General features: G+C 39.7%; 1 protein-coding gene across 4 annotated transcripts in view; it reads right to left on the reverse strand.

The window, feature by feature from the left end:
* Positions 1 to 381: 381 nt before the first annotated feature.
* The window catches only part of stxbp6 (syntaxin binding protein 6 (amisyn)), a 113,030-nt gene continuing 85,934 nt past the window's right edge, over positions 382 to 27,477 (reverse strand). For 2 of the 4 annotated variants that reach the window (XM_024437100.2, XM_024437099.2), the window contains 5 exons: positions 18,765 to 18,895; positions 18,437 to 18,602; positions 9,961 to 10,071; positions 4,954 to 5,111; positions 382 to 2,803 (listed from right to left, as the gene is read on the reverse strand). In XM_024437100.2, coding sequence (XP_024292868.1) covers positions 2,780 to 2,803; positions 4,954 to 5,111; positions 9,961 to 10,071; positions 18,437 to 18,602; positions 18,765 to 18,895 — 590 coding nt within the window. In that variant the 3' untranslated portion in view covers positions 382 to 2,779. The remainder of the gene's footprint in view (positions 2,804 to 4,953; positions 5,112 to 9,960; positions 10,072 to 18,436; positions 18,603 to 18,764; positions 18,896 to 27,477) is intronic. The other 2 variants (XR_006084553.1, XM_024437101.2) reach the window with 2 other exon arrangements.

A 27,477-nucleotide genomic window follows, 5' to 3' on the forward strand; every position in this document is an offset into this window, starting at 1 on the left:
AACTGAATGTGTCATTTAGCCTATTAAACACAGTATGTTTCCAGTAATTAGGCAGGTCTGATGATGAAAAAGAAACAAAATGTTTGCCTATTTTAAATATATTTTATTTCTTGCAAAAAAAGTATTGTGTAGTTCCATTAGTTAACTACACCACTATATAGCAAACAAGTAATGAAAACACTAAAAACACTACCAAGATTTGAATTTAGTTCAACTACCACCAAGCTACTGCAAAATGTAGTTAAATTACTAGTTGAACTACATGCAGTTCACTACTCCTTACCACTACCTATACACACCTTGCCTTTCCCATGACTTTTCTAGTCTATTGGCCTTATTGTGAAATGCACCCCCCCCACACAAAAAACATTGTCAAAAATGTAGAGACTTGTGGAGACAATTTCTGTTTATTTAGATGGTATGCAATCTGATATAGACAACGAGACGGATGTTTTGAAATAACTCAATATGTTTAATTGAAAATAGTGTTTGTCTGTAATAACCACCTATTCATTCTGTAATAACCACCTATTCATTCTGTAATAACCAGCTATTCATTCTGTAATAACCACCTATTCATTCTGTAATAACCAGCTATTCATTCTGTAATAACCAGCTATTCATTCTGTAATAACCACCTATTCATTCTGTAATAACCACCTAATCATTCTGTAATAACCACCTATTCATTCTGTAATAACCACCTATTCATTCTGTAATAACCACCTATTCATTCTGTAATAACCACCTAATCATTCTGTAATAACCACCTATTCATTCTGTAATAACCACCTATTCATTCTGTAATAACCACCTAATCATTCTGTAATAACCACCTATTCATTCTGTAATAACCACCTATTCATTCTGTAATAACCACCTATTCATTCTGTAATAACCAGCTATTCATTCTGTAATAACCAGCTATTCATTCTGTAATAACCACCTATTCATTCTGTAATAACCACCTAATCATTCTGTAATAACCACCTATTCATTCTGTAATAACCACCTATTCATTCTGTAATAACCACCTTATCATTCTGTAATAACCACCTAATCATTCTGTAATAACCACCTATTCAGCCTTTTCTTCTTCTGTATTCCTCACACAATTAACTTCCAACAAGCACCATACATCTTAAGCAACACCCTCTTTCAAACCTGGTACAAAACATACTTTACTTTCTCCCTTTGGTTATCGATATAGCAAGGCACTGTTCGCCTGGGTTACCACGAGTGTTGTCATAACACAATCAGACTGCTCAAGTAAAACCACATGCTGTTGAATAACTAATAAAAGACTGTTTAAAAAGGCACCAATCTAGAACCATTGCACTTTGTTTAGGGACCTCATCTGGTCCTATGAAAAGTGAAGGATAATAAACGTATTCACTGAGACCAACTAAGGGGCTTGCACTAGCAAAAAACCCCAAAACATTCATAACCATAATACATAGTTTCAATATTTTTATTAAAAACAATGAATATCCAAAATGTTAGGACTAAAGCAGACTAGAAGTTGAGGCAACGAGAATTTCATTAAGAACTTAACAGTGCTCTGCAAGGTAAGGTTGTCCGTGCACTGTAACAGCAAGACATAGAATCTAAAAGTAATAAACATACCCACACTGTGGGTGGTTACTTGTTTGTGATGAAGCCACGGTTACACAGTCAGTGAATGGACACCAATACTGTACAATGCCGCTAGTGAAGAAGTGTCAGTCAGATGTTTTACAGAAAACATTTCATAAACCCCAATTAAACAAGAATTACAAGATGTGACCAAGTTAGAATGGAAATATTATTTTCAGAGATTGTGGTAGAATGCATTTACAGGTTTATAAGCTTGTTAACAACAGTTGAAGCTAATTTACAAATGGCACTGTAGTCTTTCACCTTACAATAAACAGTCTGATCTTGTTCTTACAACCAAGTGCTTCAATAACCCTTCGGAAATGTTACCAAAAGTAAAGCCTAAATGCTTGTCTTTACTCTGTAGGTTTCATTCAACCTTTTGACAGAGACCATGCACCTGAACATTTGGTCACTCAGACCTTTTAGTTGGAAAACAGCACATTTCATACCATCTTAGTTGAAATATAGTCTTCCAGCAGGAGGTTTTTGAAGCAACATGTCCGTCACACATTTGGCTAGTATTATGTCTGCAATGAATGAATGCACCAATGAGCCTTTACAACAGTGTGATGTCAAATGGCAAAAGAGATCTAACATTTTTTTAACAAGTTAATGTTCACATACAGGGATGTACATTGTTGTCTCCAAGTACAGGAAATAGCCATCATGTGATACGCATGTGTCACATCATCCAATCTCTTCTGTCTTGTTAAATTCTCCTTTTCCAGCACTGTATATATATAAAGTTACTTCTTTGAGAGAGACAGCGGAGTTGAAGAGTTGCTCCTTTTTTTTTGGGGGGGGAATCTAAAATGTGTGTGTGTGTGTGTGTGTGTTTGTCTAGGTTGGGGATGGCAGTGCCTACGTAAAGTCATGGAGTACTTAGGGGGCAATGGAGGCAGTGAAAGAGGAGTTAGCTGTGAAACTTTTGCTCTTAACTGTCTGAGCTCTCCCCCCTCAACGTCATCATATATTCTTCATTAGAAACAAGGTAGCTACACAACAACACAAAATTTAAATGTTACCGTTGTTAACAAGAGTAATCATGTTAAAAGTTGTAAGAATAATAAAATCAGAAATCCGTCCTTAATGGCGTCTGGCGCTCTTGGCGGACCCCTACTCCCGAAGGCTTAGCAATGGTTTAACACTTGTGCTTCATGGCCAGCTGTGGAGAGGGAAGGGAGAGAGAGAGGGGACAAAAAGTAGGCTACATGTCAACAATAGTAAGCTGTGGGGATATATAAACATTATACAGTGACTAAACCAAACGAGAAAGCTATTTAACTAAACATTTCTTTAACAGCCCCTCTGAATAGATGTCTTGGGTTTGCCACAAATCATTAAAAAAAATCTGCCTAAAAAAGTATCAAAACAAAGTGAGATGCAAAATCTATTAATCCGTCAATTAACCAGTCAATTCTTAAGTTAGCTAGCACATTCAAAACCAACCACCAACTAAGTCAAATAATCTAATTGATGCGGCTTTGTTTTCCCAACTGGTGGAAGCTAACATGGTTGGCATGGTGAGTAAAAGAACAGGGTCTATTCTCTAGGCAGAGAGGAATGATAGCTTTTAGAGTGGTGCTATTCCTCAGGCTTGGTAAGAGGCCCAAGCCCCAGTGTTTTCATCACCCTGGCTCATTAACAAGGGTTCTAATAGGCCTGGCTGGAGATTCATTAGAGAAAAGGCCAGGGCCACCAATCTAATTCACACACAGAGACGTGCGCACACACACACTTTACTCACCTACAGTTAAAAATAGAGGCGGTTGAAATCCTCAGAGCTAACAAGTGGGGGCAGCAGAGCTGCAGCACAGACAGCCGTGCTGTGGGGATGGTGAGAGCACAACAGTGCTGCAATTGGGACTGTCACAGAGCCTAAGCAGGTGGGAGACACTGCAGAGACGGACTAACCGAACCTGCAGTGCGGTTTCTTGCTCCAGGTCACCTTGACACAGAACTTCTTCCTTGTTACGAAGTCCTGCACAAGATACCGTATGCTCTCAGCTTCAACCAAAAGAATACTGGATCACAGGTAGAAATGATATCTTGTTCAATGGCATGACAAGGGGGAAACGTTTACAAGATTCTCACCACAAACCTGCCTTCTTACTGTACAATAGTTGGCAGATATACAACGTTCCCAACTCTTACTTAACATCAAGACTCAAGAGGGGGAAAGATGATTTACTTCATGTTTTGAAGGATTTTAGTTTAATGTTATCCCCAGGCAGAAAAGACATTGCAGAATGCATTTACTGTAGCTAACACCAAATGACACAGTGGTTATCCAAGTATAGGGCTGCAGTTTAACACAGTCACATACTGTACATGCTTAAGTGAGTCTTAACTTTTCAAAAAAGTGCAAGACAACCAATTAATTAAATAGCCCGTACAATTAAGCATCTAATAGCCGAATAGGGAAGTGGATGACTGGGCCTGTATGGCATGGGGTGTTAAAGGGCCATTCTCTGAGTTAAAGAGTGTTCCCATGAGCTTGATTCATTTCACACCACAGGGTCTTTATCTGTTAACAGTGAGAGGCTGACCATGTCCCATCAAATGGCTTTCAATTAGACCGCCATTGCAGTAGTGTTCAAAATGAATGCAATGTGAACTGTTTTATAAACAAATGAATTGGCGTTCCAGTCCAGAGTGGATAGAACAGTGGGTCAACCGAAGTGGGAAGAACCCGTTTTTACAGGAGATGACAGAAGCAGGCTTGAAAAAAAAATGCTAGCTACTTAAAAAGTTATTGCAATTGATCACAGTCGTGGGCGCGTGCTAGAAGCAGAGAATGATTCATTTCTCATTATATTTCTTCCTCCCGTTTTTGTAGCAAAACCATATTATGCTAATGACAACGTTAAGCAGCAGGTGATTCGTTTTACTTGTGTGAGGGATACAGTTGGATGGAGAGGATGAGAGAAGCCCATGGAGAAGAGCTGGGATGGACAGAATAGAGGAACGCACTGTGGAGAGGGGGACTCCTAACAAGAACATCAAGCTATAGTGAACCAGAAGCAACAAACTAACCACTTCAACTGAATCACCTCAAGAAGTAGAACACTGTTAGATCTTTCTTCTACCGAGTTTACATTTTCATGATAGATGGGATGAATTGTTAGTGAAATACAATTGGGAAATGTGGGTTACATGGTATCACTATGTGGTAATGTGTGATTATGTTTTAGCAATGTTATAGCGTATACCTACTGTAGGGCCTACATTTGATCTGTTCAGTTCATGTGGTGAGGAAAAATTCCCCAAGCCCTTGTAATGATCTGATATGTGACACGTGTGTGTGTGTGTCACCTTGTGTGCGGTGACTGAGAACTGCTCAGCACTGTTCTTCATCTCCCCTGTTTTCTCCTCCGCCCGGCTTAACCGCTCCCCTCGCTCGTTCAGAGCCTGGCTGGCCTTCTGTACAGCACTGGTCACACTGTCTGCTGCAGAGTGGAGTATACTGTTACCTGGAGAGGAGAGAGAAATGGGGAGCAGGGGGGAGAAGAGATGGGATAAATATAATACAGTATACAGTGCCTTGGTGGAGAAGAGGGTGAGGTGCTGCAGTTGCAACAGAGTATGAATCACTATCAACAAAATAACTCAATGCAGCAGTGACATGAGCCTTACAGAAATGCTCTGCATTAGTAGTTAATGTTGATGTTTCATTCAGCATCCCTGGCCGGACTTTGATTATTGACAAGGAACAGGTGAAAAACAGGGTTACTCCAATCAGGGACGTTCTAGGAAGCCAGCTAATGAGTTTTTCTTCAGAGGTTGGTTTCCTGTAAGAAATGAGCCAATGAAATAAACGTGTCACACTCCTCGTTTACAAAGCTTAGATCTGTCTATCACGCCATTTCTCTCAAATGAAATGAAATGACCAACTCGCTAACTAAAAGCATTCCAAATAGCTCCAGGTGTTTCTCAAGGGTTATTATTCTGATTTTCTTTAGTAAAACTTTAGTGGCAGCTCCTTCTCTTTTCCTCCTCTCAGACGGTGTGATAATAGCAGAGCGGGAACGAGTGTGTTCGACTTTGAACCCCTTGCGCTGGCGGCACAGCTGTGTGGATGAGAGGAAATAACAGAACACGGTCTTCCTCCGATAGCACCGACCCTGCGGATGTTTCAAACTGGCAAGCTATTCATCTACGGCTTTGGGGAGCGCCGCCTGCCGTCGACTAGCACTACGCTAACAATCCTTGCTTTAGGTTGGGGACCGCAGTCTGCCCAAAACTTTCACTTCAGAGCCATTACCCTGGCGCAGTGCCAGTACTGTATAATCATCGCTTTATGTGGCGATATATCCAAGGGCAGCGTGCCACTTTGAATAGTTTTGAGCATTGCTTTTCCTTTGAAGTGTCTAATGTTGACCTGGCTGGGGTTATTTGGTTGTCTGGGAAAGAAGACAATGGGGAGGTTTTTCGATCAGTTGTTCCAAAGTTGTGAACAAGTCATTCTTTCAACGAAACTAGGGACTGGTACTGCAACTTTCTGTATGAACAATGGACAAAAAAAAGGCAAAAAAAGGCACAAAAAATAAATAAAAAAAGAGTCCAGATTTGATAATGTGCTCCTCTCAACTGGCTAGTTGTGGAAGGAAGAAGAAATAGAGCGGAACTCAATGTAAATGAGGCCTTCAGTGTTAGATAAGAAATATGGGGTTAGAGTTCAGTTCCAAACAGCCCATGAGATCAAAGCCAATCATAAACAAATCACAGAGCCAATTCTATAACGGGGCTTTGACAATATAACAAATCATCCAATATGTCCCCTCTCCCCACTTCTTCAAAGGGTCTCTAGTTAGAAGACAATATTGCTTCCATTTATTCTTTGAGATAATTGAATAGGAAGACCGAGGACATCCAGGTTCTGCTGCAGGAGTGAGAAGCCACTAAAGATATTGAACACAGCCAGTCATTTTAACATGTCCTCCCAAAGGGAACCCATACTGTAGAGTGTAGGCTATGCAGTGCTGTCCTGTGGCACCCAGGCAGGTACGCTGACTGATAAATAATTGGAGTTGTGGCGCAGCGGGTTAAATGACAGCCCAAAGCAGACGGGATGCCAGCTGGTGTTCCTCTTCTCTCCTCTGCTTTCCTTCAAAGGAAGTTAACTTGATCAAGTAAAATCCATTTCATGCAAAGCTAGCTAGTGGTAAAGCAACCCATTGGATTCCACAACACTTCCAGTAAATACTCACCCCAAAGCTAGATTCCACATTTTCATGGATAATGGAATAAATTAGGAGTACAGAGACACTACACATTTTCGAGCCAAACCCAGCGCCATCACCGCAGTTCCAACATTTTTCCAGCGTTTCGACTTGCAGAAGATCTCCAAGTCTAAAGGTTTTGGCTAGGCTCTGGGTTTAATTACAGTGTAGGGAAGGAGAAGTGTGTTTATCTAGCTTTGCTGTGGTCTCCATCTTCTTCACAGTATTGAAATAAAGACTTGTATTGGGACACAAGTGACATGTCTCCCTCTACATCACCCTTCCCATCCTTTAATAAATAAAACCCTCTCCTTCCCCTGAGAGCAGAGATGGGATGAGACCTCTTCACCTCCGTCCACATCCCTTTAATCCCCTCTCTCCGCTAAGAGAGGGCCCAGAGATTAACACTCCCCTCATCCCACACACTCTTCCCTCTTTCCCGACTCTCACTCCATTCCCTGGGCTGGGCAATTTCAGCCAGCTGCTGGTTGAGTCCCCTCCTATGGTGAATGTAATTTAAAAGAGTAGCAGGGAGGCAGGTTGTGTGGTGACTTAAGGCCCTGGGTCTTTACTCTGTAGAGTTGATGAAGGTGCACTCATTCTGTAACAGAGATTTGGAAGGAGTGATGAAGCGCATGGTGATTCAACTCTCTGTACTCTGGTGGTTCTATTGAGGTTTCTCTTTACAAGAACATGGGGGAGTGATGTCTTGCTTTTAACAAGCACCTCTGGGTTGGTTTTTCAGGAAACCAAAGTAATCTCTGCTCAGAGAAAAATGTAACTTCAGTGTTACAAAAAGGGTTGAGAGCTGGCACATTTTTGGGGGGAGAAATTTGTTACGATCACATATGTGTTTGGCTGGTGAGTTTTTCCTGAAATGTTTCGCAGACTATCCCTGTAAAGGAATCTAACCTTCCTGAAGCTGTGTCCTATGACCAGGGAACTCCTACTTCAACAATGGAGGGAGAATGCGTTTCTACATCCCCATGATATCAATATAATCAGGGCGCGCCTGTAAAACAAAAAAGGCAAAATCTTGTTTCTGCAACAAAAGTTAAAGAAAAGTGAAATGCCCCACAATGAACCCAGTAGAGAGAAAGATGATCCAAATACACGATTCCAGGGTGATTCTATTCCTTGAGCCTTTGACCTCAATAATGAAGTGACCACAAGTCAGGCCGACACAATGTAATGTTGTGGTTGTGAACATTTTGAATGTGCAGGAACATGACGATGACTGTCAATCGCCACTTTCTCTCAAAGCCTGCTTGATTGGTTATGCCACTCACGAGTTTCCCAAACTCGGTCCTAGCCCCCACCATCTCACCTCAGGTGCACGTTTTGGTTTTTGCTCTAACACTACACAGCTGATTCAAATAATCAAAGCTTGAGGAGTTAGTTATTTGAATCAGCTGTATAGTGCTCGGGCAAAAAAACTAAAGGTGCACCCAGGGGAGGTGCCAGGACAGAGTTTGGGAAAACCGGACTGGAAATCACCCAATTAATACATTACACTCAGACCAATGCAAGCATACACTCAGGCATACATTCTTAGAGGCACATGCATGCTTGCTAGCACAAACACACCCTTGCATAGGCCAACTATCTTAAAGAGGTAAGCTCAAGCAGAGTCAATTACCATCCAGTATGAATAGTGTACCAGTATGTTGCCCTGAGGCAGTCTCTGTGTAGGTGTGGTAGGACAGAGGGTAGAGACCAGAGATGGGTTCTATATCTATGGTAGAGAGACTCTCCTGTAAAGTACAGCCCCACCTACTCATCTGTACATTACACATTTCATCAAAAGCTTTCCATATTATTTATGACCAAAGGGCCTTTGTCATTGTTCCCCTTAAAGCAGAGTTACTGGAAAATGGAACAGCTGTAGCATTGTGTAGCTACAGTAACTCACTCCCCTGTCATCCTTAGTTTGTCAGTAAGAATTTCACACCCTGCAGCTCAACATGGTGCTGCACATGCTGTGCACAGCGACGGGGAGAGGAGGAAAGACGAGAGTTGAGAGAGCTGTAGTGCTCAAGAGAAGGCAAAACAGATAGTGAGAAAGGGAGAGTGAGAAGGATACACAGCAGTCAATAGAGACTGACGTAGGCAACACAGGATGAACTCAATGTCACCCACCCAGAGCTCCCCAAAAGGATGGCATCACACTGGGCATACTGCTGTACCCACCGAAACCCCCCCCCTCCCCCGCTGGCAGCGGAGAAACCAAGGAGACAAATCCATTGAACGTTCCTTAACTCCCCCCTCCACTTTTCTGCTGTCTAATTCATGTAAATCTTGACATTAACTTCTAACCTAAGCCCCCGTTTTCTTCTTAATACAGTGTTAATCCACTTTTTAAAAGTCATTAGGAGAAAGGGTAAGATTCTTCTGACATTCTCAGCATGGTTACAGTAGAGTTGTGCATTCATTTTGGCACTGCTCTGCTAATAGGGTTGCAGCAGTCAGGGAGTGGGGATGCTAATGGAAACAAACATGGAACATTCTGTCCCTGAACTCAAGAGACACTGTAGGTCTAATGGAGCAAATTGCTACTAGGTATTCAAGTACCGTAACCCTCATGAAAGTTTAAAGAGATAAACGTCAGGGTTGCATATTATACTGAAAAACCATAACCCTGTTCATAATGGCCTTGTTTATATTAGTTCAAGGAGAGTTTGAGGATGAAATCGGTATTGAGGTGACTATAGTAGGTAATGCTCATTTTGTCATTTTACTGTCCTTGTGCTTGAGGTGGAGAGAAGGTAAGACTTAAGTTGATGACATGGTTCCTCGGAGTCAATGAGCTGGTTTAATCTGGAAGGCTGTCAGTGAGGTGATCGTCCATCTACATAACTCACATAAGCTGTGCATCTTAAAGGGGAGTCCTTTCTGTACACCGGGCCCTCAAAATGACAGTATCACACTTGGAAGTCGTATACTGTGTGTGTATACAGATATTCTAGAACACACACTGTACATTCTGTAAGCCATCAAATGTTATAGAATTCATTGAAGATCGAACATTTAGGAGCTTAACTGCCTTGTTAGTAAAATGATTAATTATTTTAGTTGAATGTAAAATTTGTTTCCTGCTTACCTTCTAAGAGTAGCCGGCGACCTTGGCGTCGACTGTTTAAAACAACTTCTTTCCTCATTCTGCTCAAAAAGACCTTGCAACGGAAAACGACTGAATCTACAGTTTCATCGTCTGTGACAAGAAAATGGAAAAGGAATGTCTTCATTTGGGTTTGTTTTTGTTATTTTATCTGTTAGACAGAATAAATGACTGTATGTTGGATAATACTTATTACAACACACTACAGTTTGTTTTAATATGGTCATTTTTGTTAACTTTGGTTAAATCATGTAATAGACTTACTGTTTTACGTTATTAAAAGGGTTATTAAAAGGGTTTTGTTCAAACAGTGAAGTAGGAAAGAAATCAAATATTTGAATTTTGGGTAACTGGAATAGATTAGGGAAGTTAGGGTACCGTTTAAATAGAAATGAAGCATTGTTTGTTATTAACTTGATGAAAAGGTAGCCTATATTCTAACACGTTTTCACTTGAGTTGTATTTGACTGCATAATCTACGGTTTCCCATAAGAAATCTCACAACAGTTTAAAATGGTGTGAAGAAGTCTTCTTGAAGTGCCCTCCTGACAGTAAGCATTTGCATGATGGTTTCCAAAATGATTCAATAGCTAATAAAAAGGAGTGTATAATAGCATTTAGCATCCTAGAATTAAAAAACTGATGAAAGCAAGCAGCCAATATTTTAAACGCCCTCTCACTATTCTAAGACACGCTCTGCCACTTAAGCAGAGGTCCATGATAGTCTGTGGGGAAGAGTGCGTGCTGCAGCCTCAGTCGATCCTGATAACATGGCATTAACAAAATGAGTCCAGCAACGCTGCTTTAATCAGGCCCTATTACACGGCCCATCAGGTATCACTACACAGGTTTCCTGGCTGCATATCTCCTCCACAGCGATCTCTAAAGGGAGTTTACAGTCTCTGGATGAGGGAGGCTTTTCGTGCATCACCTACACATAACAAATGAGGCGACAACCAAAAGACGTGACCAAGATGGAAGTCTTTGATGAGAAAATAATGCTTGTCATTATTTAACCACATGCATTAAAAAAAGGTGCACTCCGTAGTTTAACATTTCAGTCAATAAAGGATAGGACCAGGTGTCCTATTTATGTGTATTTCGGTCTAAACCTTCATTATGTGGAATTCATACCGTTACCACAAGGGGAAGTACAGCAATGGAGAGTGCCTTCACCCTCACCTTAAAGCCCACCTCTGTATTATAATTCCAGACCTTTCTTCAGATGAAGTAGATCTGCCAGAGTGAACCAGCAGGCCTCTTCAATAAAGGATGAATAAAGTTTGCATAAGCTAACAGAATCCACAGTAAGCCTGACGACCTTGTCCTGTCAAACCTTTACAATCTCTCAACGCATAAGAACAACCGTCCCGGAGTCCGGCCTGCCAATTAATATCATGTTCACTAACACATAGAACTCTGCCTCACTAAAACGGTGGCAAAGTGACAAGCCATTTCTTTGTGTTTGCCCAGCTAACAAAGACGAGCTCTTGTGTAGAATAGATAATTGCCTGTCAGGGTGACCCAGTGTAGAGTAAGCGCCTCTGTTCTGTGTTAAAGGCAAATCTAACCAGCAAGAAAGGGCAAAATCCTCGTGGGTCATCCTCCCAGAATCCTCGTGGGTCATTAGGCCCTGTGTGTTCTAGCAGTGTAGTAAAAAGTATGTTATCAAAGGCACCTCAATTACGACAACTGGTCTATTAAAGCCTTCAACACACAAACACAACCACCATAATAGTGATTGTGTCAACCCCAACAAGGTAGTGTGTAAACAACACGGTTTCGGACCCTTTGACTCAGTGTTCTTGGTGACAGTTCAATGGGACAAACCATGTTCATTGTTACATTGACAGCAGGATGTTATTTTTATCCGGGAAGTTAACGAGTCCAGTAAAGCAATACAATACTGTACATTGTGGTTACACTAAAGACCTTCAAGCTATATCTATAACAAACTATCTAATAGTGTATGTGACTTTTGAATAGGGTCCTATACTCCAGAGGTAGTTGCTTCGTCATCCCTATTCCCCATGCTGGTCAGTCAGAAGAGGGGCGTCCCACACAGGTATTGTCCCACACCGGAGCAGCGTCATGATATTTGTTTTGCACTGGTGTGAGACTTAAACTGGAGGGGACAGTGGTGGCAGCACTCTGACATTCTCTTCTTTCTACTGTCACTAGGTCTCTGGCTGTGCGGTCACCGCCGTTGGCAGTCACGCTACTCATTGTGCTTCCTGGGAGCTGAGAGTTGGCTTTGATGTGATTGAACAGGCATGGCGTTGCCAGGTCAATGTCTTTCTATGCTCTATATATAATCTAAGTCTATTAGATTGAAAGCATTAGCAGATTTGGGGATTGGATATTGATAGTAAAACTAATATTTTGAGTCAATTACTGGTTGAGCTGGTGGTTACATAAATAAACTAAAAACCGTTGCCAAAATACTGGAATAAAGCGTGCTTTGTGTTGGTGTTTAAGTATGTATGTGTGTTGTTGCATAAGTGAGACACTACACAACATCCCATTACACCCAGTATGCAGATGACCATTTAACTGGAGTTGTCTGACAGAGTGAATGAGAGTTAGGTCACAGATGTTCTCGGTTTTGTCATATTCTTCAGCCCCCCCGGAGGACAATACAATAACCTCTACCCACACTATAACTACAGCCCAGCCAGCAATACACTACTGTATTTGTCAGGGGTTACACTGAACAAGTTAAATAAGGAAGAAAAACATACAAGCTGTGGTTTATGATGTAGGAGGGAGAAGATCAGGGCAGAGGCATATAGCAATGAGGAGGAGAGGGAACTTTAACAGCAGGAGTAGCTGGGAAAGGAAAGGAACTGTCCTCCACTCAATAGTAATTGGCTAATACAGCTTTTTCTATAGAGGGAATGATATATTTTTTAAATGCATTGTTACAATAATGATCAAGCAGTACTACGTCTATAAAGAACACATGATCAGTGTGCAATATTCCTCTCAAAGTAACTGTTTATGAATGTTAATACAAAAAGCTTTTCTGGAGTACGCCCTTTGAATCACATTTGATCAAACACATCTCTCTCCACGATAGCTCCCCTCTCAGGTCTCTAGAACATGTTTACAGAATATGTTTACATGTTCATATAGGAATTGGTTGTGTTGTGAACGTATGTTATTTTGAATATAAGCTTGTGTATATTGTTTAGTTAGAGTGTGGGAGTGAGTTAATATTCCTTGTGACTAAAGATTAGTTCTCAGTGGACTGGTTCTTCCAACATCTCAGGAGTAACTGGATTTAATGATGATGTATCATAGTACAGTTAAACATCATTAGGTAGATGTAATGATGATGTATCAGTACAGTTAAATATCATTAGGTAGATTTAATGATGATGTATCAGTACAGTTAAATATCATTAGGTAGATTTAATGATGATGTATCAGTACAGTTAAATATCATTAGGTAGATTTAATGATGTATCAGTACAGTTAAATATCATTAGGTAGATTTAATGATGATGTATCAGTACAGTTAAATATCATTAGGTAGATTTAATGATGATGTATCAGTACAGTTAAACATCATTAGGTAGATGTAATGATGATGTATCAGTACAGTTAAATATCTTTAGGTAGATTTAATGATGTTGTATCAGTACAGTTAAACATCATTAGGTAGATGTAATGATGATGTATCATAGTACAGTTAAACATCACTAGGTAGACTTAATGATGTTGTATCAGTACAGTTAAATATCATTAGGTAGATTTAATGATGTATCATTGTACAGTTAAACATCATTAGGTAGATTTAATGATGTATCATAGTACAGTTAAATATCATTAGGTAGATTTAATGATGTATCAGTACAGTTAAATATCATTAGGTAGATTTAATGATGATGTATCATAGCACAGTTAAACATCATTAGGTAGATTTAATGATGTATCATAGTACAGTTAAATATCATTAGGTAGATTTAATGATGTTGTATCAGTACAGTTAAATATCATTAGGTAGATTTAATGATGTTGTATCAGTACAGTTAAACATCATTAGGTAGATTTAATGATGTTGTATCAGTACAGTTAAACATCATTAGGTAGATTTAATGATGTATCATAGTACAGTTAAATATCATTAGGTAGATTTAATGATGTATCAGTACAGTTAAATATCATTAGGTAGATTTAATGATGATGTATCATAGCACAGTTAAACATCATTAGGTAGATTTAATGATGATGTATCATAGTACAGTTAAATATCATTAGGTAGATTTAATGATGTTGTATCAGTACAGTTAAATATCATTAGGTAGATTTAATGATGTTGTATCAGTACAGTTAAACATCATTAGGTCGATTTAATGAGGTTGTATCAGTACAGTTAAACATCATTAGGTAGATTTAATGATGTATCAGTACAGTTAAACATCATTAGGTAGATTTAATGATGTTGTATCAGTACAGTTAAACATCATTAGGTAGATTTAATGATGTATCAGTACAGTTAAACATCATTAGGTAGATTTAATGATGATGTATCATAGCACAGTTAAACATCATTAGGTAGATTTAATGATGATGTATCATAGTACAGTTAAACATCACTAGGTAGACTTAATGATGTTGTTTCAGTACAGTTAAATATCATTAGGTAGATTTAATGATGATGTATCATAGTACAGTTAAACATCATTAGGTAGATTTAATGATGATGTATCATAGTACAGTTAAACATCATTAGGTAGATTTAATGATGTTGTATCAGTACAGTTAAATATCATTAGGTAGATTTAATGATGTATCATATTACAGTTAAATATCATTAGGTAGATTTAATGATGTATCAGTACAGTTAAACATCATTAGGTAGATTTAATGATGTATCAGTACAGTTAAATATCATTAGGTAGATTTAATGATGATGTATCATCGTACAGTTAAACATCATTAGGTAGATTTAATGATGTTGTATCAGTACAGTTAAATATCATTAGGTAGATTTAATGATGTATCAGTACAGTTAAACATCATTAGGTAGATTTAATGATGTATCAGTACAGTTAAATATCATTAGGTAGATTTAATGATGATGTATCATAGCACAGTTAAACATCATTAGGTAGATTTAATGATGATGTATCATAGTACAGTTAAATATCATTAGGTAGATTTAATGATGCTGTATCAGCACAGTTACATATCATTAGGTAGATTTAATGATGTATCATAGTACAGTTAAACATCATTAGGTAGATAAAATTATGTATCATAGTACAGTTAAACATCATTAGGTAGATTTAATGATGATGTATCATAGTAGAGTTAAACATCATTAGGTAGATTTAATGATGTATCATTGTACAGTTAAATATCATTAGGTAGATTTAATGATGATGTATCAGTACAGTTAAATATCATTAGGTAGATTTAATGATGTTGTATCAGCACAGTTAAATATCATTAGGTAGATTTAATGATGATGTATCATAGTACAGTTAAATATCATTAGGTAGATTTAATGATGTTATATCAGTACAGTTAAATATCATTAGGTAGATTTAATGATGTATCATAGTACAGTTAAACATCATTAGGTAGATTTGATGATGTATCATAGTACAGTTAAATATCATTAGGTAGATTTAATGATGTATCATTGTACAGTTAAATATCATTAGGTAGATTTAATGATGTTGTATCAGTACAGTTAAATATCATTAGGTAGATTTAATGATGTATCAGTACAGTTAAACATCATTAGGTAGATTTAATGATGTATCAGTACAGTTAAATATCATTAGGTAGATTTAATGATGATGTATCATAGCACAGTTAAACATCATTAGGTAGATTTAATGATGATGTATCATTGTACAGTTAAATATCATTAGGTAGATTTAATGATGCTGTATCAGCACAGTTACATATCATTAGGTAGATTTAATGATGTATCATAGTACAGTTAAACATCATTAGGTAGATAAAATTATGTATCATAGTACAGTTAAACATCATTAGGTAGATTTAATGATGATGTATCATAGTAGAGTTAAACATCATTAGGTAGATTTAATGATGTATCATTGTACAGTTAAATATCATTAGGTAGATTTAATGATGTTGTATCAGCACAGTTAAATATCATTAGGTAGATTTAATGATGATGTATCATAGTACAGTTAAATATCATTAGGTAGATTTAATGATGTTATATCAGTACAGTTAAATATCATTAGGTAGATTTAATGATGTTGTATCAGTACAGTTAAATATCATTAGGTAGATTTAATGATGTATCATAGTACAGTTAAACATCATTAGGTAGATTTGATGATGTATCATAGTACAGTTAAATATCATTAGGTAGATTTAATGATGTATCATTGTACAGTTAAATATCATTAGGTAGATTTAATGATGATGTATCATTGTACAGTTAAATATGATTAGGTAGATTTAATGATGATGTATCAGTACAGTTAAATATGATTAGGTAGATTTAATGATGATGTATCAGTACAGTTAAATATCATTAGGTAGATTTAATGATGATGTATCAGTACAGTTAAATATCATTAGGTAGATTTAATGATGATGTATCAGTACAGTTAAATATCATTAGGTAGATTTAATGATGATGTATCAGTACAGTTAAATATCATTAGGTAGATTTAATGATGATGTATCAGTACAGTTAAATATCATTAGGTAGATTTAATGATGATGTATCATAGTACAGTTAAACATCATTCGGTAGATTTAATGATAATGTATCATAGTACAGTTAAATATCATTAGGTAGATTTAATGATGTATCATAGTACAGTTAAACATCATTAGGTAGATTTGATGATGTATCACAGTACAGTTAAATATCATTAGGTAGATTTAATGATGATGTATCATAGTACAGTTAAATATCATTAGGTAGATTTAATGATGTTGTATCAGTACAGTTAAATATCATTAGGTAGATTTAATGATGTTGTATCAGTACAGTTAAATATCATTAGGTAGATTTAATGATGATGTATCATAGTACAGTTAAACATCATTAGGTAGATTTAATGATGATGTATCATAGTACAGTTAAACATCATTAGGTAGATTTAATGATGTATCATAGTACAGTTAAACATCATTAGGTAGATTTAATGATGTTGTATCAGTACAGTTAAATATCATTAGGTAGATTTAATGATGTATCAGTACAGTTAAATATCATTAGGTAGATTTAATGATAATGTATCATAGTACAGTTAAATATCATTAGGTAGATTTGATGATGATGTATCACAGTACAGTTAAATATCATTAGGTAGATTTAATGATGATTTATCAGTACAGTTAAATATCATTAGGTAGATTTAATGATGTATCATCGTACAGTTAAACATCATTAAGTAGATTTTTGATGATGTATCATAGTACAGTTAAATATCATTAGGTAGATTTAATGATGTATCAGCACAGTTAAATATCATTAGGTACATTTAATGATAATGTATCATAGTACAGTTAAATATCATTAGGTAGATTTAAAGATGCCTTTAGGGAGGGCAATCCTTAAAATGAAAAGTCCTCAAAGTAAATGGGAATAATAACTCGGTCTCGTTATACAACCAATCAGATCTGAACATGTCAGTGGCATTCTCGACATACAGAACAAAGGACTTTTCAGTTGAAAGACAAAACAGACCTTGGAGTGAGAACACTAGATCTGACTAAGAGCTTTTTCTGGATCAAAATGGGGCTTAGGTGTTGGGCGTGGCCAATGGTGCAGTCGCAGTGACAAAACGTCACTGGCTAATTTCCTGCAATTATATTCATTTTGCCATGTGGCGGAGATGCAATTTTGCAGTTTTAATGCAAATATACTGAAATTCTACACATTACCTTTCCTATTTTCACCCCCTTTTCGTGGTATCCAATTGGTAATTAGAGTCTTGTCTCATCGCTGCAAGTCCCGTACGGACTCGGGACAGGCGAAGGTCGAGAGCCATACGTCCTCCGAAACACAACCCAACCAAGCCACACTGCTTCTTGACACAATGCCCGCTTAACCCAGATGCACCAGAGGAAACACCATACACCTGGCAACCGTGTCAGCGTGCATTGTGCCTGGCCCGCCACAGGAGTCACTAGTGCGTGATGGGACAAGATCCCTGCCGGCCAAACCCTACCCTAACCCGGATGACCCTGGGCCAATTGTGCGCTGCCCCATGTGTCTCGCGGCCGGCTGTGACAGAGCCTGGACCACTCGGTCCAGTCCACTGCACCACTCGGGAGGCCCCCACATTATCTTTCCTACATACTTAATATTTGGTTTTAGTCGTTTAAGTTATTGTTTGGACATAGGCGGCATGAAAAAAATGAAAAGGCAGAAAAAAAACCTGACTTTCATACAGTTAGTGAGAGCAAGAGAGAGAGAGATGGTGTGTCTTGACACTGTGTCTCTTACCTCCCAGCAGTTTAGACTGACAGTTGACAAATTCTGGCTTGCTCTGAGAGCTGTAGCGCTGGCAGGTGTGGTGGAGGATCTGGATAAAGGTGCACTTTTCGCCGGCCGAGCCAGCCACCCACTGGTCAAAGGCATTGTCAAATGCCAAGTCAAACTCTGGACAGTCCTTATAGAGAGAGATACAGAAACAGAGCAAGAGAGATAGAGAACAAGCATGACCCAGGCAGTAGGTGTCGATATGGGATTTGCCCAAATGAAATGGCTCAGGTCATGTAGGTCAGGAAAAACTCAGCCCTCGGCAGGTAGGTTCAGTGAACTGTAAACTCACTTTGTTGGGGTCACAGCCGTTGACCTGTCTCAGCTGGTCGATGGTCCACATTGACCTCTTGGCGAAGGACGATGAACCTGGGAACTGCTTCACCTTGGTGATGGACACATGGGAAGGCTTCTTATTAGTCACTGGGGAGAAGAAATGAAGTAACATTTAGTTCAAAAATAAAATAAATGATCTGTTAACAATAGTAAGGGATTCAACTTAAATTGAACAAAGTTAGATGCCAAATGTTCATATAATGAAGGTGCTTCATTTTGAACAGAGTGAATGTGAGAACACACTACGGTCACCACAAGCAATGAGAGTGACAAGCTTCCTCCATAGCAGCTGTGTTCAGGAATACAGTAGTCATTGGTGCCAAAAAACAACATAGGCTTATCAGCAAAAGCAACAGAAAATAAAAAGCTTTTTTTCCCCCTGAGAGACAGCCTGGCCTAATGTTGACCAGACCTCCCTGTGACCGGGCCTTAGACATTATAGTTATCCAGTCAAAATATGCCTACTAATCTTTAATTTACTTCCAATGGGAGCTATCGTCTTTAACCAACCACACAGTGTCTGACAGTACGATAAGGTGCAGTGTGACAAAGAAAATAAAAAGTTTACTTCGTTGGTCTTGTCAGAGTCGGCGGTTATGGCACCTTTTACACTTCACCAGATGCAACTCGCACAAAAGAAAAGCACCCGTTTGTATTGATAAAAATGATGCATTGCATCCAGTCCTCTGTTGACTAAATCAAGAACAGCTAAAGCCTTGTGGTAGATAATCTACTCTCAGTATCTGGAGGAAGAGGGAAAGTATAAATCAACACGTGTGGTTGAACCAAAGAGGAGCACTCATATTAGTAAGTATGGCCTGAGGCCTACTGTAGTATCTAGTATCCACATCCTGCCCTGTGACATCACCAGAATATCACCACACCTCCCTGTAGCCCAGACTCTTTCCATGGATCAAAGCGCTGTGATTACAGATCATCCTGTTCAGTGTTCCGTCATGTGTCAGAACCACTGCATTCGTGCACAGCTGGATCCAGGCACACCAATATCTTTTGGAAGGGCCTACGTGCTCCTGTGTTGTTTCTGCTGGCTCAAATACCAGGCCACTGTTTCTGCCGTTGTGTCTTTCTGGATAGACAGATAGGCCTTGTGTAGGTCACTCGTATTCTGTTCCGAGTTTGGTTTCCAAAACACAGTCCCATCTGGGCAGGTTGTTATCAGTTACCGACATGTTTTTGAGGCCTAGTGTCCGACCAAGCCCTTCTCCTGTTTTTCACATTGTCTTTTAATAACATAGGTAGGGCTAGATCCCTGTCTGTTTTTTGCATCATCCTGTTTGTTGTGATTGTATCTCTTTGGCGAGGGGAGATGTTTGGATATATTGTACATTTATACAGCTGTATCTAACAGCGGAAGTTGTTGACTTTGATCTCAGGATGTGACAGTCAGGGGCATGGTGTGAAGAGTCCCGTTTTCTACCTGAGCCGCGTGGTGCTTCTGGTAAGATCTACTCTGTTCATTTTGATATTACAGACTTCCAGTGAGGACTGGAAGCACTTTCGGTTTAACCAGTAAAATTACGCATCTACAAAGTGGAAATGGTTTCTTTAAATGGTTCATCTTGACTAGCACACCTACAGAGAACAGCGAGAACGAGTCAGTCAGCCATGACAGGAGGCATGAAGGGATCCGATGACCGCGACTTTTTGCCAGTCCTGTCAGGTCCAGTGACAGTGTGTTTGTGCCCATAGGCGACATTGTTGCCAGTGATGTCTGGTGAGGACCTGCCTTATGACAGGCCTACAAGCCCTCAGTCCAGCCCCTCTCAGCCTATTGCAGACAGTCTGAGCACTGATGGAGGGATTGTGCGTTGCTGGTGTAACTCGGGCAGTTGTTGCCATCCTGTACCCGTCCCGCAGGTGCGATGTTCGGATGTACCGATCCTGTGCAGGTGTTGTTACACGTGGTCTGCAACTGTGAGGACGATCAGCTTTCCATCCTGTCTCCCCGTAGCACTGTCTTAGGCGTCTCACAGTATGGAGATTGCAATTTATTGCCCTGGACACATCTGCAGTCCTCATGCCTCCTTGCATCTTTCTGCTGGATTTTTTCAGAGTCAGTAGAAAGGCCTCTTTAGTGTCGTAAGTTTTCAAAACTGTGACCTTAATTGCCTACAATCTGTAAGGTGTTAATGTCTTTATGACTGTTCCACAGATGCATGTTAAAACCCTTTGCAAAGAAGATCTGTGAAAATATTTGGATTTTTACAAATGATCTGAAAGACAGGGAAAGACAGGGTCCTGAAAAAGGGCCGTTTGTTTTTTTCCTTCTGAGTTTAGGTATTTGAAGTTGTCCACATATTCTAAGTCATAACCGTCCAGAGTAGTGATGCTAGACGGGCGGGCGGGTAGAGATCGGTTGAAGAGCATGCATTTAGCTTTGCTTGCATTTAAGAGCAGTTGGAGGCCACGGAAGGAGTGTTGTATGGCATTGAAGCTCGTCTGGAGGTTTGTTAACACAGTGTCCAAAGATGGACCAGAAGTATACAGAATGGTGTCGTCTGAGTAGAGGTGAATGAGAGAATAACCAGCAGCAAGAGCGACATCATTGATGTTTACAGAGAAAATAGTTGGTCCGAGAATTGAGCCCCGTGGCACCCCCATAGAGACTGCCAGAGGTCCGGACAACAGGCCCTCCGATTTGACACACTGAACTCTGAGAAGTAGTTGGTGAACCTGGCGAGGCAGTCGTTTGAGAAACCGAGGCTGTTTAGTCTGCTGATAACAATGCAGTGATTGACAGAGTCGAAAGCCTTGGCCAGGTCGATGAATACGGCTGCACAGTATTGTCTTTTATCAACGGCGGTCATGATATCGTTTAGGACCTTGAGTGTGGCTGAGGTGCACCCATGACCAGCTCGGAAACCTGATTGCGGAGAAGGTACGGTGGGATTCTAAAAATGGTAGGTGATCTGTTTGTTAATTTGGCTTTCGAAGAAATTGGAAAGGCAGGGCAGAATAGATGTCTGTAACATACAGTGCCGACCGCAAAGCAATTCTCCCAAAATGGATTAAACAGCCAAATGGTTCTACTGTACAGTGGTTCTACTGCAAGTTGGGAGAGGCGGTGGAGAAGGAGTGTCGTCTACAAAATATCCGAGAGTGAGAGAGTAGACTACTCTGCTGAGACCATAATATTGAATTGCCATCATCCCAACCCCTTTGGCACCGATGCCAAATGAAAAGTGTGAGCTGCCTGCTGATCATAAGACAATACCAAACTGTATACAGAAATTAAGAGGCAGAAATAAATGGACCTGAAAGTAAAGTAAGAGCTCTATAAAATGAAGTACTGTAGGCCTGGTTTTAAAGAATCACTTAGGAAGAGAGGCTGCGGTAAGATAAAATGTCAAACATGTCATCGCTCAAAATAACGGTGCGTGCAAATCAATAAAGTCATGGAGATTGACAAGAAGTGTTATGATTCTTCCCCTTTGGGACCGAACAGCCTTGACTAACAGATCCATCATTAGCATATTCCTCTGCTCAATGGGAAGGCAGCAAATTACAGGCTTCGTGGCGAGCTCGCTTTCAAAACAATCTGCTTGATGCCAGGATGGTGAATAACGGTTATGTAAAGCTTGGGGAAACAACGGGAGAAATGCATCTGAAATGATCCGTTACAGAAGTGAAGTAAAAATACACCTAGAACTGTTTGGGGAAGACATGTTTGTTTTGCTCTTTCATTGGAGAAATATGATTGGCATTGTCTCAAGAAATAGGATGGGTTTCTCTGTTAGAGGACAAGGCTCATCAGTTAATGAGTGCTGAAATCTCAGGGCCACTCGGCTGTACTCTCAACACTCTGAATTAAACAAGCAGACATCTGAGCCGATCCAATCAGTTTCTTATGCTGCTGTTGACTCCTACCTTGTCTGAGTTTGTCTCCATGTTATCAGACAATTACTACATTCCATCAGAGACCTTGGCTCCAATGTCAGAGAAAGGATTGTGAGAAAACAAAGGTCTCTCAAAGGAAGTTCACACTGTAATCATGATTCTGTTTTCACTCACTCGAGACTCTAGGGTATTCCAGTAGATAATGAACATTTGAGATAATGGTTAACATCATATGCAGTAAATGCCCGTTTCAAATTAGAATTAAGAAGAAGCAACTCAGACATTCGTGTAAATCATTACTTGAAGTCAATGGCAGACTCTCAAAGACCTATCTGTACCATGAAGGAATGAGCATACGTACACACGCATGCATGCACACAGCCACGCCAGGAGGTTCTGAAACATGATTACCCCTCATGCCTGGGCCAGAGACCCCTTCAGAACTTAATATCACTTCACATTATAGGTGTGGACACTTCTGTAGCTCCGCATTTGTCCACCCCCTTTCCATAAAGCACTAAGGTGGATGGGAAAATAAAGCACTCATCAAGCTTGGAAGATGTAAGAGCTTTTTGACGTGCACCGTTTGACTCACTCTTCCTCTATATGATCAATTTCAAAGCTTTCTCCAGACCAGGTGGGTGAAACCCTGTTAAGAATTAAAATCCTTCAGTCAGATCTGTTCGGCCAGAGTGGCACCGTGGAGAGAGGGAGGGTTACCATGGCAATCTAATCTGCATGGTACAAAAACAACAACTGATTTCACAGGAGGGATGCCATCTGTAGCCGGTTAATTTAGGGCAGCGGTGTCACTCATTAGGCCCTGGGGGCCGCATTGGGTCCGGAGGGTCGCCCTTAAAATGTGTTATATTGCCTCCTGAGTGGCGCAGCGTTCTAAGGCACTGCATCACAGTGCTAAAGGTGTCACTACAGAGTGAGCCAAGGTCATCCGACAATAGACACTGATATCAAGGCCATCCCTGTAGAGATTGCATGTTAAGGTAAATTCTGCAGAGAGTTTGGACTCATTCACTTGGCACGGACCCACGTTCTTGTATGCTAGTTAACATGGTCCGCTGTGATGTTTAAACAGAATGAAAAAGTGAAAGTTCAGAAACAGTGTGGTGAGTGTGGTCAAATTATTTTCCAAAAGCTCTATGGCCAATCACAGCTTTAAAAGTAGGCTAATGTTTCAAGACTCAAACAGCTCTTTTGATTCACTGGAAACCATGTATACAGAGGGATAAACAAACAAGCGAGCTGACTGGTTTCTGAGTCAGTGAAGAGGAGATGCCTTCACCATGCTCTAACTTGTTATTATAGTGCTGGAACGACCCATCTAACGCTGCTCTCTGTCTGGGCCTACTACATCATTACTGGTCTATTTAAACCTGCCCCGCTCAGGCTGAACTGGAACACATTGTTACACTCCAACAGAGCCTGTCACTGTGACATGCGCTAGGCTAATACTGGCTAGACAGACCACAGCAGCCCACAACAATCCCGTCCACAGTCAATTCATGGGCTCAGGGACAAGGACCTGCTGTGTGGCCCATGTTAGTGCAGAGTGGAGGCCATGCCATGGCCAGACACTGTGGTAGTGTGGAGAGGACACACCATGGTACCTAACAACTGAGCAATGGAGCGCTGCTTGGTTCAATGCTATGTGAGACCCTTAATCAATCACCCAGCAGATGCAGAAGACATCATTTATTTACACGTGGGAGAAACAGTAGAGAAGTGATTGTCTGTGTTGTCATGTGCATTCTCTTAAACAGTGAAATCTTTATCATACCAAAGACAATGTTGAAGTGGTTATTGTGAAAGCTCTGTCGGCTCAAATCGAATAAAGTTTGATGTGTCACATGCTTTGTAAACAGGTGTAGACTAACAGTGAAATGCTTACTTAAAGGCCCTTCCCAACAATGAAGAGAAACAATTTGAAGTAATAGAAAAATATTAACAAGTAACAAATACACATTGACTAATGATAACTTGGCTATATACACAGGGTACCAGTACCGAGTCGATGTGCATGGGTATGAGGTAATTGAGGTAGATATGTACATATAGGTAGGGATAAAAGTAACTAAGCAACAGAATAGATAATATACAGTAGCAGCAGCATATGTGATGACTCAAAAGAATTAGTGCAAAAACAGTCAATGCAGATAGTTAAAGGGATAATCCACCCCAAACCACTAATTCCTATTATTAACCATGTTAAATAACACTAAAAGTGAAAACATTTTGTTGTAATAACAAGATAAACATGGGAAAATAATTTAAGGAAATCCATTGCATCTCAAGTCTACTACAAAACTCACAATGCAATGTTCTCCATTTCCCTGGGGTGGCTGGTTAGCTAAGTAGCTAGCCACAAAACATAGCTACACACAATCACACCAAACTCAATATCAACATGTGAAGTAGCTAGCTAGCTGTAAAATCGCCTAAACATACTGCGCTGTCAATTTAGGAGTCTCTCACAGAGTTCAACTTGCAGCTTGTCTCTGCCACTGAGCTATAAATGGCGTCTCTGCCCAGAGCAAGAGCAGCATTATGTTGCTTTCCCACAGAGCTAATTTTGAGATGGGAAACGTCATTAGAATCGGATTGTGTGACGATTAGCTTAGCAACCGAGTGACGCAGTATGACACGTGAATGCAATTGGTCGACAGTCAGTTGGGTGGGGCATTTTTCCATTATTTGCCCAATGGGATTGCCATCTCCTTTCTGTAATATATCCGTTTCCTACAGACACGGTGCATTACAACATGGTACTTGAAGGAGAAACGGTCGTTAATAATTTGGTAGACTGTTTAGACTGAGCACATCTATGCGAAATCTGCACTTAGTCATGACGATATAAACAGATGGATGTGTTATAGACAAGTATGACCATACCATCTATTGGCGATCTAGTGTATGTCATTGTTTTAAAAGCGTTATGAAATGTGATAGGGGAATACACAAATCTCCAGTGACAAGAATTGTATACCAATTCCTACACAATTTACTATTTTACCCAGTAGAACATAGGCTTTCACCAAATTGACAGGAGTATCATGATTTTTATTTCTGGGGGTGGATTATACCTTTAAATCAAATAGCTACCTGTACTAACTGTTTAGCACTTTTATGGCTTGGGGATAGAAGCTGTTCAAAGTCCTGTTAGTTCCAGAGTTGGTGCATCGGTACCGCTTGCCGTGTGGTAGCAGAGAGAACCGCCTATGACTTGGGTGGCTGGAGTCTTTAAAAATGTTTATGGCCTTCCTCTGACACCGCCTGGTATAGAGGTCCTGGATGGCAGGGAGCTCGGCCCAGTTGCAGAGGATAGTACGCGGTGATGCAGCCAGTCAAGATGTGGTCAATGGTCCAGCTGTATAACTGAGGATCCAAGGGCCAAATCTTTTCAGCCTCCTGAGGGGGAAGAGTCGTTGTTGTGCCTTCTCCCCAACTGTGTTAGTGTGTGGGGACCATAATTCCTTAGTGATGTTGACACCGAGGAACTTGTTCACGACCCGCTCCACTACAGCCCCCTCAGTTCCCTGTAGTCCATCAGCTTCTTTGTCTTGCTGATGTTGAGGGAGAGGTTGTTGTCCTGTCACACAATTTATGGACAGAGATTGAATACATGAAACTCCTGTTCTTTGAGAGTTTACACCCTTCCATTTTTATATCTCAATGACAGGGACAAATCCCAGGCAGTTTTTTTTTTAAATGGATTGTAGATATTTTTTATCTCCCTTTAATCCCATATTCAGAGTATTTTCATAATATGAAAGGGTCTTTGCTGTGGAGGGGAAAAGAACAGTCTGATCAATGAAAAATGGAGATTAACTGACAGAAGCTGACCAAAATTCCTTTTCATCTGCCGACAGTAACACTTCCCTTTGTAATTTAAATCAGGGACACATCACTACCCAGAACACAGTATCTGTGCATTCTGAAAAGAGATACAATTATTATCTGCTTCAATATTTGAACAGCTCCAACTATCTGGGTGGACAAGGATGAAACAAAACCCTTTGAAACAGGACACTGGAGAGAGAAAAAGTTATTCATGTCAGTTTGACAGTTGGATGGAGAAATAGGGATACTATTTTCTTTCCAGTCACTTTTTCCAGGTGTTTTTAGCCATGTTTGAATATATTTTGAATTTAACGTCTCATTACCTTCAAGCACAACATCAATTCCGCTGTGATGCAAATGGCTCTGAGTGTGTAGCATATGCATGGGGTAACCTAATGATCATTACTATGACAACACCACAAAATGAGGATGGATTGTCAGGGCATGTTTACTAGAACAGTGTGAGAAGTTAGATAGGCTGATGTTCCTCCAAACATTGGGAGTAATTCAACGTATTTTAAAAGACTACTACACAAGAGACTTGCAGTTTTTTATTAGCATTAAATGGTCAGAGGCTTTTGGATAATGAAAACATATGTTCTACCTAGTGCTGGGAGGGGGTTGTTTATTAAACAGCTAATTGACCAAGATTGGTTCAATTACTTCAATTATTTTTAGTTCCTTTTTTTTGTGAGCCCCAATGAGGCATTTCTTTAGCTCTGCAACATCCTTAAGCAGACAAGCCTAGCTAAATAGGATGACTAAAGTCATCAAATAAAAAAGTAGTAATACACAAGTGAAATATTTGATTCTGTCATAGTCATTTTCTATTGATGTGTACCCAATGTGGACCTAACAGACAACGGAATATTGGCAGTTGAATGTTCACTATTTTTGGCTTTGGAATTTGCATTAAAAAGCTCTAAAATCATTTCATATCGTTATTTCCTAATGCA

This window comes from Oncorhynchus tshawytscha, linkage group LG11, assembly GCF_018296145.1.
Source record: "Oncorhynchus tshawytscha isolate Ot180627B linkage group LG11, Otsh_v2.0, whole genome shotgun sequence".
NCBI lineage: Eukaryota > Metazoa > Chordata > Actinopteri > Salmoniformes > Salmonidae > Oncorhynchus > Oncorhynchus tshawytscha.